A 14152-nucleotide genomic window follows, 5' to 3' on the forward strand; every position below is an offset into this window, starting at 1 on the left:
TATTCTTAAACTTAGGAAAATTATGCTTTTGTGGTCATGTTCGTGATAAGATTAACCAATTGACTTTTGAGTACCACCAGATCCATCAAAACTAGCGTTATTGCTTTTATTACCCCCCTTCTACTGCATTGAATTTATTAACTTAACAAACAACCCCTTACCGAACGTCTGTAGTCGTCGTATGGTGCAACTCTCTGCTATAAATTGGTGCCTTCAACTCCTCTAAAACAAATGTTCCTTTCCTTGCAACAAAATATTCAACAAAATCATCTTAAAAACTAGGTAATGAGTGATAAGTGCGATTGTTTGCACTTATTGTGTTTATTTTTATGCACTTTTTCGGTGTTTTAGTGGTGATCTAAACTAATTACACTACCAAACACATAAATTAGAGAGATACTGCATGGGCACCTTGTCTTTCAAGTCGTGGATTTCTCCTTTAGTCAAAGTGCGTGTTTCCCTTGAAGTGTCATATAAAACCTAAAAGTTATATAAAATAATTAAATAAGTTTATATAATACTTATACATTAGATTTTACCAATATTAAATATATAATACTAGAATTTAAGAACGTAACACATACATACCGCATAATTATTTTTGACTCCAACGTTCTTCACGGCTTGTAAGAGATCGTCCATATATTTGAGAGTGTAGTAGCCGCAATAAATGTCATTCTCTTATCGAAAGCACTAAGAGAAAGTAGATGTTAGTGCCAAAAACGCTTAAAAACCACAAAACGCAACTTAGCACGTAATATCAAGCATACGACTATTGTTTTCGATTCTAATCATTTTAGCAAAATAATATATACAAAATAATGCTCTGTGCCAAGTTTTGTGCCAAAAAAAACCAAGTTTGAACCACTTTATGCGAAAAAGTGCCAAAAACGCTTCAAAACCTCAAAAACGCAACTTAACACGTAATTTCAAGCATATGAATATTGTTTTCGCTTCTATCCATGTCAAAACAATAATATATACCAAATAGTGTTGTGTGCCACGTTTCATGCCAAAGAAACCAAGTTTGAACCACTTTATGCGAGAAAGTACCAAAACGCTTAAAAAACCACAAAAACGCAACTTAGAACGTAATTTCAAGCATATGACTATTGTTTTTTATTCTAACAATTCCAACACAATAATATATATCCAATAGTGTTGTGTGCCAAGTTACGCACCAAACAAACTAAGTTTGAACCACTTTATAGGAGAAAGTGCCAAAAACGCTTAAAAAAACTCAAAAACGCAACTTATCACGTAATTTCAAGCACATGACTATTATTTTCAATTATAACCATTTAACCACAATAACAGAGACCAAAGGCGACTCGGTGATGGTGAGAGGCAAGCTTTAGCCGAGTCGACGATTGTTGCTGACAAAAACGCTTTTCTTCCATAATGTAAAGCTGACTCGACGGTGTTTGTTTTCCACTGAAAGCCGACTCCACGGCAGGTCAGAGTATAGCACGTGTTGTTTTTGTAGCGCTTTTTCATTAAGTTTTAGGTTAATTTTCTTAATTATTATAAATAATCCCTCAAACCCTGATTTAGAGCTCCTCTTCTTTACTCTCTTTTATTCATTTTCATTAATCTTAGTTTTAATTCATCCTTTAATTTGGTTATTCATTAAGCTTTCCATTAATCTTTGTTTGAGAGTTAGAAGTCTCCTTTAGTTTTTAATTTTCTTTGCATTTAATTTCTTGTACTAATTTAATTAATCATTAGTAAACCTTAATTTATTTTTATTAATCATCCTTTTAGTCTTGTTCTTCATTATTTGCCTTTTGATTTATTATTGTGTATCTCATTGCTTAATTATTTTTTCTCTTGCAAGTCTCATTATTATCACATTTATTCATGTTTAAATTCATTTTAAGGTTTTTGTATATTGTTTACCTTATGAGTAGTGAATAGATCTATTTTCTAGGGTTAGGATTTGAACTAAAATTCAAGTATGATTTAATTATTGAAAGTGTCTATAAAATTTGGATTAAAGTGATTAAATTGTGCTAATAACTGTAAATTAAATGTGCTTTATTGGACTAATCAATAGAACTAGCGTGTGAGATTAGGATCAACTTTGCTTTAGGGTAAATTTTAGTTAAATTCTTATAAATTCGTTCAATAAAACTAATGTGTGAGAATTGAATTAATAGGATCGAAAACCTCAGGATTATTACGTGAAATTTTTAATTAATGTATAACTTAGATATTAACCCTTTAAAAAATGTCTTGACAATCATATTTTCAGAATAGTTGTATAAGAAAAGAGAAAATAATTAAGGACATTTGTTTGCCAATAACATAGTTAGGGCTGTAAAAACGGGTTAAAAGGTCGGAAACAGGTCGGTCAAAAACAGGTTCGGTAAAAAACGGTCGGTCAAAAGCAGGTCGTATAAGTCTTTCGGTACCGGTCGGTATCGGTCGGTTTATTCGGTATCCGGTCGAATCCGGTTTTTTTCCTTGGCGGGTGTCGGTCGGTATGGGTCCGGTATTTATCGGTCCGGTCATTACCGGAAACAGGTCACATTCGGTCGGTCAAAAACGGTTTTTTGCAGGTCGTAATCGGTATACAGATCATAACCGGGCGGTCAAAATCGGTAATCGGTCGGTCACAATCGATATGCAGGTCAGAATCAGTCGGTCACAATCGGTCGGTTTTGGTCGGTATCGGTTCAGTTTAATTTAGTTGAACCGGGATTCAGTTCTGTTCAGTTCAGTTTTGGTTGGTATCGGTTCGGTTCAATTCAGTTAAACCGATATTCCGGTTAATTTGGTTGATATCGGTTCAGTTCAATTCATTTAAACCATGATTTAATTCAGTTCAATTATGTTCCAATTATTCTGTTCCAATTTGGTAAAAAATCGCATCGTGTTGCCTCATAATGTCATTGATCATGCGTTTATCCATGATGGGAATGATATATAGAAGGTGGAACCTCACATCAAGTTTTATAGATGTCGTTAGGTTATGAGTTTTATGACATCAAATTCAACTAATCAACTCCGTCTAAGTTAATTAATAGATCATAACATGTTAATTGATCGACTTGACCCTTGTTAGCCCATGGGTGTGTTATTTTAAGCTAATGTGATCAATCTATCTAATCAATCTAGCTGCCAGCGATCTAAGTTAATTGATTGGTTTTTCATTCTATTTCGTCCTATCTAAGTCAATCATGACAAGTTAACATGTAAATCCATCTACGTTGATATGTTTGATTTTAAATGAGGTTTTCGAAAACTAATCAACTCGATTTAAGTTAATTAATTTATTTGATCATAAGTCTAATTTTTCAACTTGATAAATCGATTATAATTAATTAATATATTTGATCATATCATGTTAATTATTTCTATTTGATAAATCAACTCGTGAATTATTCTAACGATTATCTTTTTGGGTGTAATTTATAGACTTTTCAATTTCAATATAGAATTATATAAATACCAATAACATTATAACATTGTTTTTTTTGGCAAATAAAATAATAGTTGCATAATTAGAAGTATATATATATATATTTTAGAAATAAGAAAGAAAGAGGTTTATTTATTAAAATTAAGAAGTTTATTTAGAAACCATTAAATCAATGAATTACTCATATTTTAAAAAAAAATTTAGTTGTAAAAAAAAAAAAAACACATAAGATTATCCCATTGGTGCACAACCTCAATACATGGATTGTCAACTTGGCAAAAGGCATGATAAATCATAACCCTTCATTTTGAAATCAATTAATCTAAACCATTGATTAAACATACTCTAATATATTTAAAAAAAAAAAAAAAAAAAAAAACTAATATGAACCGTTAGATCAAGGGATCTAATCTAAACCGTTGATAAGCCCAAGTGTATTTCGCTAATTGCTCCGCGCCTTCTCTCCCTAAAAAGTAAAAACCCTAAAAACCTAATTCGGTAATTCCTCTTCTTCCTCCTTAACTGCGCCTTCTCTGATTCTCTCCCTAAAAACCTAAAAACTCCTCCTTCTCTCCCGAACTGCGTCGTGCCTTCTTCTTCCTCTTTCTTCTTCTTCCTTCTCTGCCGAAGTATTTTCGCTCCATTTCTCCAGTCCTCTAAGCTATCATTCTTTCGGTGTATCCGAATTCCAAGGTTAGTTCTTTCGGTGTAAACTGGGTTAGTTCATTCATTTTGGTCTTTATTTTTTTTTTAAAGTTTATTTTAATCATCATCTTCTTGTAAAGGTTACAATATTCTTCTATTTTTGTCATGGTTTTGTTTTGAAATGTGAAATTCGTTCATTTCTTGATTTGGGTTTGTGGGTTGTTTTGTTTTGGTGAAAGCTGTGTTCATGAGCAAGTTTCAGTTTTTTAATATGATTAGTGTCGTTTTACAGAATGATAATTTTTTGGTTTTCTTTAATTTTTCTTTAATTTGGTGAAAGCTGTCGTTCATTTCTTCTATTTTTAGTTCATTGATAAGTTATACAGAATGAATTCATATGGTTGAATTTTGATAATTTTTTGGTTTTCTTTAATTTTTCTTTAATTTGGTAGTGATTTCAATGTATTTTGTGGTTTTATTGTGTTGATTGTTGAAGAAAATATCAATATCGGTACTGGAGTATTGCTGTATTGGTTTTGATTACAGCCCTACTTGTTGAAGGGTCTGAAAGTCTGGGAATCAGTTAAGGAGCTTGCTAGAGGCTATGAATATTTGATGGGACTGATAATTTTTACGCCTATAGCTGTATTGTCATGGTTCCCATTTGTTTCTGAGTTCCAAACAAGGTTGCTGTTCAACCAAGCATTCAGTAGAGGTCTGCAAATCTCGATGATTCTGGCCGGGAAGAAAGATCGTGGCCAAAATATGGGAGACCTATTGAGCAATTGACCTGTAATGAGCCTTGTAGTCATCTGTAGTCATTTTCTTGTAAAGTTTTAGTTCATTGATAAGTTATACAGAATGAATTCATATGGTGAATTTTGATAATTTTTTGGTTTGATTTTCAGTTATTTCATTCATTTTGGTCTTGTAATGATATTGATAAGTTATACAGAATGAATTCGGTTCAATTTTGTGGATTTTAATATTAATTTTGCTTTACTGGTATAACTTATCAATAGGCTGAATTTTGCTTTACTCGTTCAATTTTGCTTTACTGGTTCAATTTATGGGTATGGCTGAATTTTGATTACTGTTCTGTTTTCAATGAGGAATTGCTGTATTGGTTTTGATTACTGTTCTGTTTTCAATGAGGAATGAGGAAGTTTTGATTTCTGTTCTTGAATATTGCTGATTTGCTGTATTGGTTTATTGGTTTATTGCTGTTGCTGTATTGCTGTTGCTGTATTGCTGATTTTCTGTATTGGTTTATTGGTTTATTGCTGTTGCTGTATTGATTTTCTGTATTGTTTTCAATTTTCTTCGAGTTGTTGATAAAATTGAAGATGCGTTGGAAACACTTGCAATATTTTGTAAAGTTTAACTGAATTACTACTATTAGTTACTTTCTTATTCCTGTTGTCATATGTGTTTTTGGAAAACAGAAGGATTTAGATATTATAAATCTTTGCTTCATTTTTTTGGTAGAAATCAGGTGATAAGAGTTAAAATTTGCTGTAATTTGCACAGTTTTGTGTTCTTTGCTGCCTTGACTATTTGTGCTTGAATATAGGGTTTATTTTTGTTTGAAAATAACCCATGGTGTTATTTTATTTTTTTTTTTTAAGGTATGGCTGACCCTGCTGTGGCTGTCCCCGAACAAAGAAGAGTTGTTAAACATAAAAAAATTACGTCACCGGTTTGGGATCAGTACCATGTATCGTACCCCAATGACGTACGGACGGTAAAGTGTAAATACTGCGATTATGAGGCGGCAGCACCAGGTAGTGCAGGTACAACTAATTATAAACGTCATACTGAGGGCTGTAAAGGTTATAAAGAGTTCATAAAAAATAACCCAAACGCTAATTTTGTGTATGATCATGATACTTACGTGCTTAAGTTTGCTGATTCGATATTATATCATGGATATTGTTTGAGTATGGTAGAGCATATTAAAACTAGAGAATTGCATCGTTGGTTAAATCCTAAAGTCAAAGATGTGTCTAGATATACGATAACTAAATGCGTAATGGGTGAACATGAAAAGTACAAAAAACTAGTATTTGACAATATGCAATCTTGTAAGAGTCGTATATGCTTAACTTGTGATGGATGGACAGCATGTACTTCGCGTTCATATTTTGCCCTTACTGCCCATTTCATCGATGATGATTATAAATTGCATTCCCTTTTGTTAAATTTTCGCCGTTTTCCCCCACCCCACGATGGTGAATCTATATTCATGTTTGTGAAAGGTTTGTTGAATGACTGGAATATAGGTAGAAAAGTTTTTTCAATCACACTTGATAATGCTTCCTCTAATAATAGGATGGTTGAAAAACTAAAACGTGATTTGCACTCCTCTTCTCCTCTCCCTTTAGATGGCAAGTATTTTCATATAAGGTGTTGTGCTCATATTTTGAACCTTATTGTTAAAAAGGGTTTGAAACTTGTTGATAATTCCGTGACTAAGTTACGTGCGGTTGTTATATATGTTGATTCTTCTGATTTTCGACTTACAAATTTTGAGAAAGCTAAAATTGATAAAGGTTTGCAATCAAAGGGTAAATTAGTTTTGGATGTTTCCACTAGATGGAACTCTACTTATGACATGATTCATAGGGCTCTTGAGGTAAAGGATGCTATTGATTTATATCTTGTTCGTGAAAGGGATATTGATGTTGATATTATTTCTGAGAATGAGTGGGATACACTTCAAGATATTTGTGATTTTCTTGAGCCATTCTATGAGATTACCAAGCTTTTTTCTGGTTCAAAATATCCCACTGCAAATTTGTACCTTTCTTGCATAATATGTATTGAAAAGATTTTGACTGATTCCCACCAAGATCCTAGTGATGCTGTGAGAAAGATGGCTGCTCCTATGTGGGAAATGTTTGATAAATATTGGTCCGATCATTCTATGGTTCTGTCTTTTGCCTTTTTACTTGATCCACGTTTTAAGATGACTTTCCTTGGTGATTATTATTCTATGCTGTATGTACCTACTGCGGTTGAACAAAAGGTAAATGATGTGCTTGCTGCGTTTGTTGCTTTATATGAATGTTATATGAATACCACTCAATCTGCTCCTGTTGCACCCTCTCCGTCAAACCTTGGTCCTCCTCGTCCGTTCCAAATGCGCAAGTTACGTCATGATTTTCCTCGTATTTCTGCATCTAGGACGGCGAGAGGTGATGTGGACTCTTATTTGGCCATGTCTCTTGTTGTTGATTATGATGGTTTTGATGTTCTTGAATATTGGAAGGGACAGTCTACCTCTTATCCAACACTCGCACTAATGGCTAGAGATATTCTAGCCATTCCAATTACTTCTGTTGCATCTGAATCTGCTTTTAGTGTTGGTGGTCGGATCCTTAACAAATTGAGATCTTCTTTGTTACCAAAAAATGTTGAAATTTTGGTGACAACGCGAAATTGGCTATTTGGGTTTGAACCCGAGGAAAATGCGAAGGAGATATTAAGTGTTATTGAGGAAAATAACACTGATCATGATGATAATGCTTCAGGTAAGTGTAGTGCTCTATGAAGATTTTTTTCTTGTAATTTGGTTTTTTACCAAATTATCATATCTGAGCGCCCAATTTATATTTTATAATTAATTTATATTTATTTTATTTTATTTATTATAACTTTCTGTCGTTTTTCCATCTCATGCTCTTAATCATAATACTCAGTATCTGAAAGTTGTTACTTTTATATGATCTTAAGGTACACTAAGTTTGGTGGAGCAGTTCCTTACAGATTATTGAAAGGCGGTGTCGCATTGAGGACTAGGAGCAGGAGATCTAAGGTGGTGATGGAAGAGGAGGAAGAAGAGGAGGAAGGAGATCTAAAGTTATTTTGTATTTTGTTTAAGTGATGATTGATGTTTAGTATCTGAAAAAAATGTAATGGATCTATTTTAAATTTCGTCTAAACTATTAAATGAAATGAAAGTGGTTTATCAATTTCATAGGTTAATATTTTGTATTGGTTTATATTGTTATATGTTGATTTTAATACAGTATTAATTAGTCAGGAAATTAACCTGAACTTGGTAATTATATTGGTTGCAAAGTATGAACTATGTTTATGCAATTTTGCAATTTCTGAGTTTTGTAAAATTTATACTTAATTTTTTAGAAAAGAAAAAGGCTTTACTAAATTACTGAGTTAATATATATTAACTTATAATTTATATATTTATTTTATAAAAATTTATATTTAATTTAATTTTTATCATATAGAAATAATATAATTAAGTTTAATTTAATTATTTTATATAAAATTTTATTATATTTTGACAACTTAGAAAAATTATGTAGATAAGTTCGGTCCAAAACAGGTTCGGTACAAAACAGGTTCGGTACAAAACAGGTTCCAGGTTCGGTATAATACAGGTTCGGTACAATATAGATTCGGTCAAAAACGGTCGGTTAAAAACGGGTATTAAGCGGGTCGAAAACAAGTTTCGGTCTGAAAACAGGTTCGGTATCGGTCGGTCACGGTATGATAAAAACAGGTCGAAAACGGTTTTCGGTTTAAAACAGGTTCGGTACCGGTCGGTTTCGGTATGTGTAAAACAGGTCGGAAACGGTTTCGGTCACCATTCGGGTTCGGTAGCGGTCGGTATCTGGTCACTTGTATTCGGTCAAAAACGGGTTCGGTATCGGTCGGTAACAAGTCGGTAAAACAGGTTTCTGACCACATTTACAGCCCTAAACATAGTCTCCAACAAACACCAACGAGAAGACCAAACACATTCAACATCTCCCAAAAATAACTTGCTTAAAGAAAATAAATGTCTTGTTATTTATTTTTTATTTTTTGTATTTTGTTAATGGTTTATTATTATAATAATTGATAAACGTGACAGAAAGTGATGAGTATTATTGTGAACATAATGTCGTCTTATTGTGAACATAATAAAATTATTTTCCAGCTTGTAAAGTAGCCCCACTACTATTAGTATTCGTCATATTGTGAACATAATTGATAAACGTGACAGAAAGTCAAATCTGTTAGACAAGATAATTATTGTTACTTAATTCTTGATTACCATGCTATTTATATTTTCAATAACTTATACATTGACACTATGGAATTAAAGGCTTGTTATATCTATTTTTCTAACAAAATTGATATTCCTATGTGTCGGTTTGTTTTTTGACAAGTTGTAATATTGGTAAAATTTTGTGATAATAGATGTATAAGTTTGTAGATGAGTTTAAAAGAATTATAACCATTGTCGAAAAAAAAAAATTATTCGGACAAACTAAAATGATAAGCAGTATGAATTGAGAGGGAGTATTATGGACTTAAAGCAAATAATATGATAAAATTAAAGATAGTAATGAAAATGAATTGTAACGTGAATTTTAATAAAATGTACATTGTAATTTCAAGGTAATGAAACTTAGCTTATAGAAAAATATTTTTGTTCATAATTTTCAATATATATTACTTAATATCACATTTTTAAATCTTAATGTATTGGTATTGATTTTCTAAGAAAATGAGATAATTAAAGAAAAATACGAGTAACAATTAAAATTATTAAGATATTTTCCTACCAAAATTATATTAATTTTTTATTATTATTCTTATCATTTAATGCCGATTATTAAACAAACTCTAAGAGCAATACATAAAGAACAAGAACGGGAACTATTCAATTGTAGCACACATCACAAAGCCTTTACCTCTTTAAAGTTTAAATATCATAGTCAAGGTCTAATTAAATTTATTAATCTTATCTTCCATCCTTTTAAGTTCTCTCTTTCTCCTTACTCCCATAGAAAAATTTATTAATTTTCTAGAACTTTAAAAAAAAGCCCCTGAAAAAGAGATCAAAAAGCAATTTCATGAAAGAAAAAACTTATTTCTTCTGATCAATCTCACGTAGATGGGAGAGCCACTTAAAAAACTTTACCTAAAAGAATAAAGGAATTGCTTAGATGTTATAGGCTTTGTTGTAGTTTGGTTGGTTCTTGAAGAACAAAAAACTTTACTAATGGTGGCTGTTTATAACAAAGAGCTTTTGAGTTGGTATCTAATAACACTTAAACTCAGAGAAACACTCAAAAATTCAGAAACAGAAGAAACACCTGATCATCAACACGAACAAAAGCTGCAAATTCCATCAGATTCACTGCAAGTGATGGTCAATGCAGAACAAAGCAGATCACCAGCTAATCCACAAGAATCTGAATGGATGATCTCCATTAAAGAAAAGCTCGAACGAGCAAGTAGCGATGATGTTGCTGGTTCATGGTCTAAAATCTGTATTTACAGAATTCCACATTTCCTGAGGGATCAAGGATTAGGTGAGGATAAGGCTTATGTTCCTCAAGTAGTTTCTATAGGGCCTTACCATCGAGGGAAGCGACGCCTTCTCTTGATGGAACGCCACAAATGGAGGGCCTTACACATTATGTTGAAGCGAATGAGGCAGAGTATAAAGCTGTATATCGAGGCTATCCAAGAACTCGAAGAGAGGGCTCGAGGTTGTTACGAAGGCCCATTGAGCCTCACAAGTAACGAGTTTGTTGAAATGTTGTTGCTTGACGGATGCTTTATTCTCGAGTTTTTTAGAGGGTATACTGAAGGGTTTGAGATCCTTGGGTATGAGAGGAATGATCCTATATTCGCGATGAGGGGGATGATGTATTCTATCAGACGGGATATGATGATGATCGAGAATCAGATTCCGTTATTTGTCTTGGAGAATATTATTTCCCTACAATTAGGTGATCCAAATCAAAAGAGTGTTGTGGCAGATTTAGCTATTATATTCTTTGATCCCTTGTCACCCATTGATGAGCCCTTGACTGCAAGGCAGATGACTAAATTGAAATCGTCTTTACACAAAAACTCGGTTCCATTTCACCCTTTATCAGACCAGTCTGGCCTGCATTGCCTTGATGTGTTTCGGAGGAGTCTACTCAGGAAAGGTCCTGAAGCAGTTCCTAGACATTGGTTTAGAAAATGGTCTCGGGGAAACTTAATGGCTGATCAACGAAGGACTCAGCTCATACATTGTGTCACAGACCTTAAAGAGTCCGGTATCAAGTTTAAAAAGAGGAAGACGGACCGTTTTTGGGACATTAAGTTCAAAAACGGAGTACTTCATATTCCTCGGTTATTAGTCCATGATGGGACTAAATCATTGTTCCTTAATCTCGTGGCATTTGAGCAAAGCCATCTTAATTGCACGAACGACATTACAGCTTACGTAGTCTTCATGGATAACTTGATCGACTCAGCACAGGATGTGAATTACCTTCACTATTGTGGGATAATTGAGCATTGGCTCGGAAATGATGCTGAAGTAGCAGACATGTTTAACCATCTCTGCCAGGAAGTCGTGTTCGATATTAATGATAGTTATCTATCTAAGGTGTCTGAAGAAGTAAACAGGTATTATAATCACAGGTGGAATGCTTGGCGCGCTAGCTTGAAGCATAGGTATTTTTACAATCCTTGGGCTGTGATCTCCTTTCTGGCTGCTGTTTTCTTATTGCTGCTTACTGCTGGACAGACTTTCTACTCTGTATTTAGTTACTATAAGCCCCCACATTGAGCCAAAGTAACGCATGTTCTTCATATTATTCTTGTATTTTTGGTAGCATTTTATATGTGGATTGTTTATCTGAGTTTTTGTTCACAAAAAATAAAGTGCACATTCATTCAACACAATGAAGGATTGTAAAGAACACCAACATCATGTGCTAAGTATACTTGAGAAAGTAGTTAAATTTGGGAAAAGAAATGACGTTGCAAAAGGTTTAGGCATTGATTTCACTTATGCACTTCTGTTAAGTTCATGGGCTTTTTTTCTATGGTATCCCAGTACACTTATCAGGCACAATCAACTAATGGAGGCAAAGCGTTTACTACCATTCTCAATGTCATCTTTAGCGGATTGCTGTAAGTCTTTCTTCATCAGGGTGATGGAGTAAAATATTTATTATCGGGGTGTTTGTCAATTGGTTGTTAGTTGTTGGTCGATTCAGTTAGCTTGCTTGAATCTTGATAAAAATGTCATACGATAATTCATTGATAAATTATATTTCTTACATAGAGCAAGAACTCCTTTTCTCTTTCTTTTAAGGAACCTAATAATACATTGATAAAAATGTAATACGACATCTACAATATAGTAATAATCCATCAAATACATAATAATTTTAATCAAACAAAATTCTATATAGAAAAAGTCACGATTATTGTGAAGAAGATCTAACACTAAAGCATTCCTTCTATCACATCATTCATTGATACAGTCTCCTCCAAAAGAGTCTTTTGTTTTGGTGGCTTTGAGATACAAATATTTTGATATTATTGATTGTATTATCAGAGTTGACACCCATGATGATGTCATACACTTTTTTACTATCGAATTGATAACAAGACTCTAAACACTCACCATGAGACTTTAAAATTAATATATGAGTAGATTGAATCCAATAAATGAATAGAATAACTCTATAATATAAAGAGAATGATTATTTCTTGTAACTAAAATCCAAAAAAAAAAAGGAGATTGAGGGCTTACCGTAAACCGTAAGGTTGATAGTAGCCCTAAAGTTAACAATGGATACTAGCTTCTTTTTTTTTGAAAAAAAAAGAGAGATAAGAGAGCAAATAATTTCCGACGTTTCTCCTTTTCTCTACCTTAATCCATAGTGATTTCAAGATGAGTTAAAAAAACTCTGTTAAATGTTGTACAAAAATTAATGAGCAATACTTTTTAGAAATAAATCAAGTTTGTATCAAAAAATATAAAAACTCAATTAGCTCAACTTTATATTCTTGCAAATTGAGCTATTATAAAATATAGTTCCAAGTAAATATGAGTAATACTTTATATTCTCCATATTAGAGAGTTCTTTGAACTCCTTCGATAATATAAGAGATACTACACACCGGAGGACGTAGCCTTAATTTAGTGAACCTCGATAAATATTTGTGCCATTTTTATTGCATTATTATTTCCTACAAACATCGGTTTTATTGATAGCGTAATTTGTTTGTCACAAAACTTCATATTTTCGATCATGGTGATATTAGAGAAAGAAACACGTCATTTTATCTCTAATATAACATCGTTCTCAATTGGTATTAGAGTCAAGTTATTATCGTGATTTAGAGGTCATATTGGTGCGACATGGCTACAATAAAACTTGATATTGAGAAGTTTGATACGAGCGTAAACTTTGGCTTATAGCAAGTCAAAATGAAAGAAATTTTGATACAAAATGGAGTGCATAAAGCACTAGATGGTGTGGAGAAGAAACCCGAAGGCATAAGTGAGGTAAGATGGGAAGAAATGGATGCAAAGGCATAAAACACAAAATTTTTAACAGCTAAATATTACTCTCTTCGTCCCTCTCATGTAGCACGCGCTATAATAGGATGGCAATTCAATTTGAATCCGCCCTTGATCCAACCCGATCTGAAGATTTAACCCGATTTTAGTCCAAGAAGAACAGTATCCGACTCTAAATCCGATTATATAGTCCGAGTCCGATTCATACATGGGCCGTAGTTGGACTATGACTCCGATTCGACCCGTCTCCAGCTCGAATAGACTCGACTCGACCTGACTCCAGCTTGAATAGACTCGACCCGACACCTATATCCGATTTAATTTATTCATAAAAGCAAACTTTTAATCAGAATGTTTTTGGTTTTATCATTGAATATTAAAAGAGGGATCAGGTGAGTTATAGTCAATGTTGTGAAAAACATAAGTTTAACTCAAATCAAAAAGAACTTTCAATACCAGATTCTAGAATCAAATTGTAGAATCAAATGATTTAAGAATTTAAAATAATGAGTTGTAAAAAACATTTATACTTCATTTAATATTTTAAAAACTTAGTTTTTTTAAAAAAATACATTTAAACTTCTTATTTAGTTCTTTTTCTATTATTTTCATGAATGACAGACATAAAAAGATATACACTAATCATATAATCAATAATTTAGTAAAACAAACACAACAAGTATATACATTAATAATGATCCTTATTAAATTAAACAATGCTCAATATGGTTATCTTATAATTGGTT

General features: G+C 32.7%; 1 protein-coding gene across 1 annotated transcript; it reads left to right on the forward strand.

Moving 5' to 3' along the window:
- Positions 1-9697: 9697 nt before the first annotated feature.
- LOC130823108 (UPF0481 protein At3g47200-like) lies at positions 9698-12163 on the forward strand. The gene has a single exon (XM_057687713.1). The coding sequence runs from the start codon at positions 10089-10091 to the stop codon at positions 11655-11657; it is 1569 nt and encodes a 522-aa protein (XP_057543696.1). The 5' UTR covers positions 9698-10088; the 3' UTR covers positions 11658-12163.
- The last annotated feature ends 1989 nt before the right edge of the window (positions 12164-14152 follow it).

The sequence above is a fragment of the Amaranthus tricolor genome, chromosome 9 (assembly GCF_026212465.1).
Source record: "Amaranthus tricolor cultivar Red isolate AtriRed21 chromosome 9, ASM2621246v1, whole genome shotgun sequence".
NCBI lineage: Eukaryota > Viridiplantae > Streptophyta > Magnoliopsida > Caryophyllales > Amaranthaceae > Amaranthus > Amaranthus tricolor.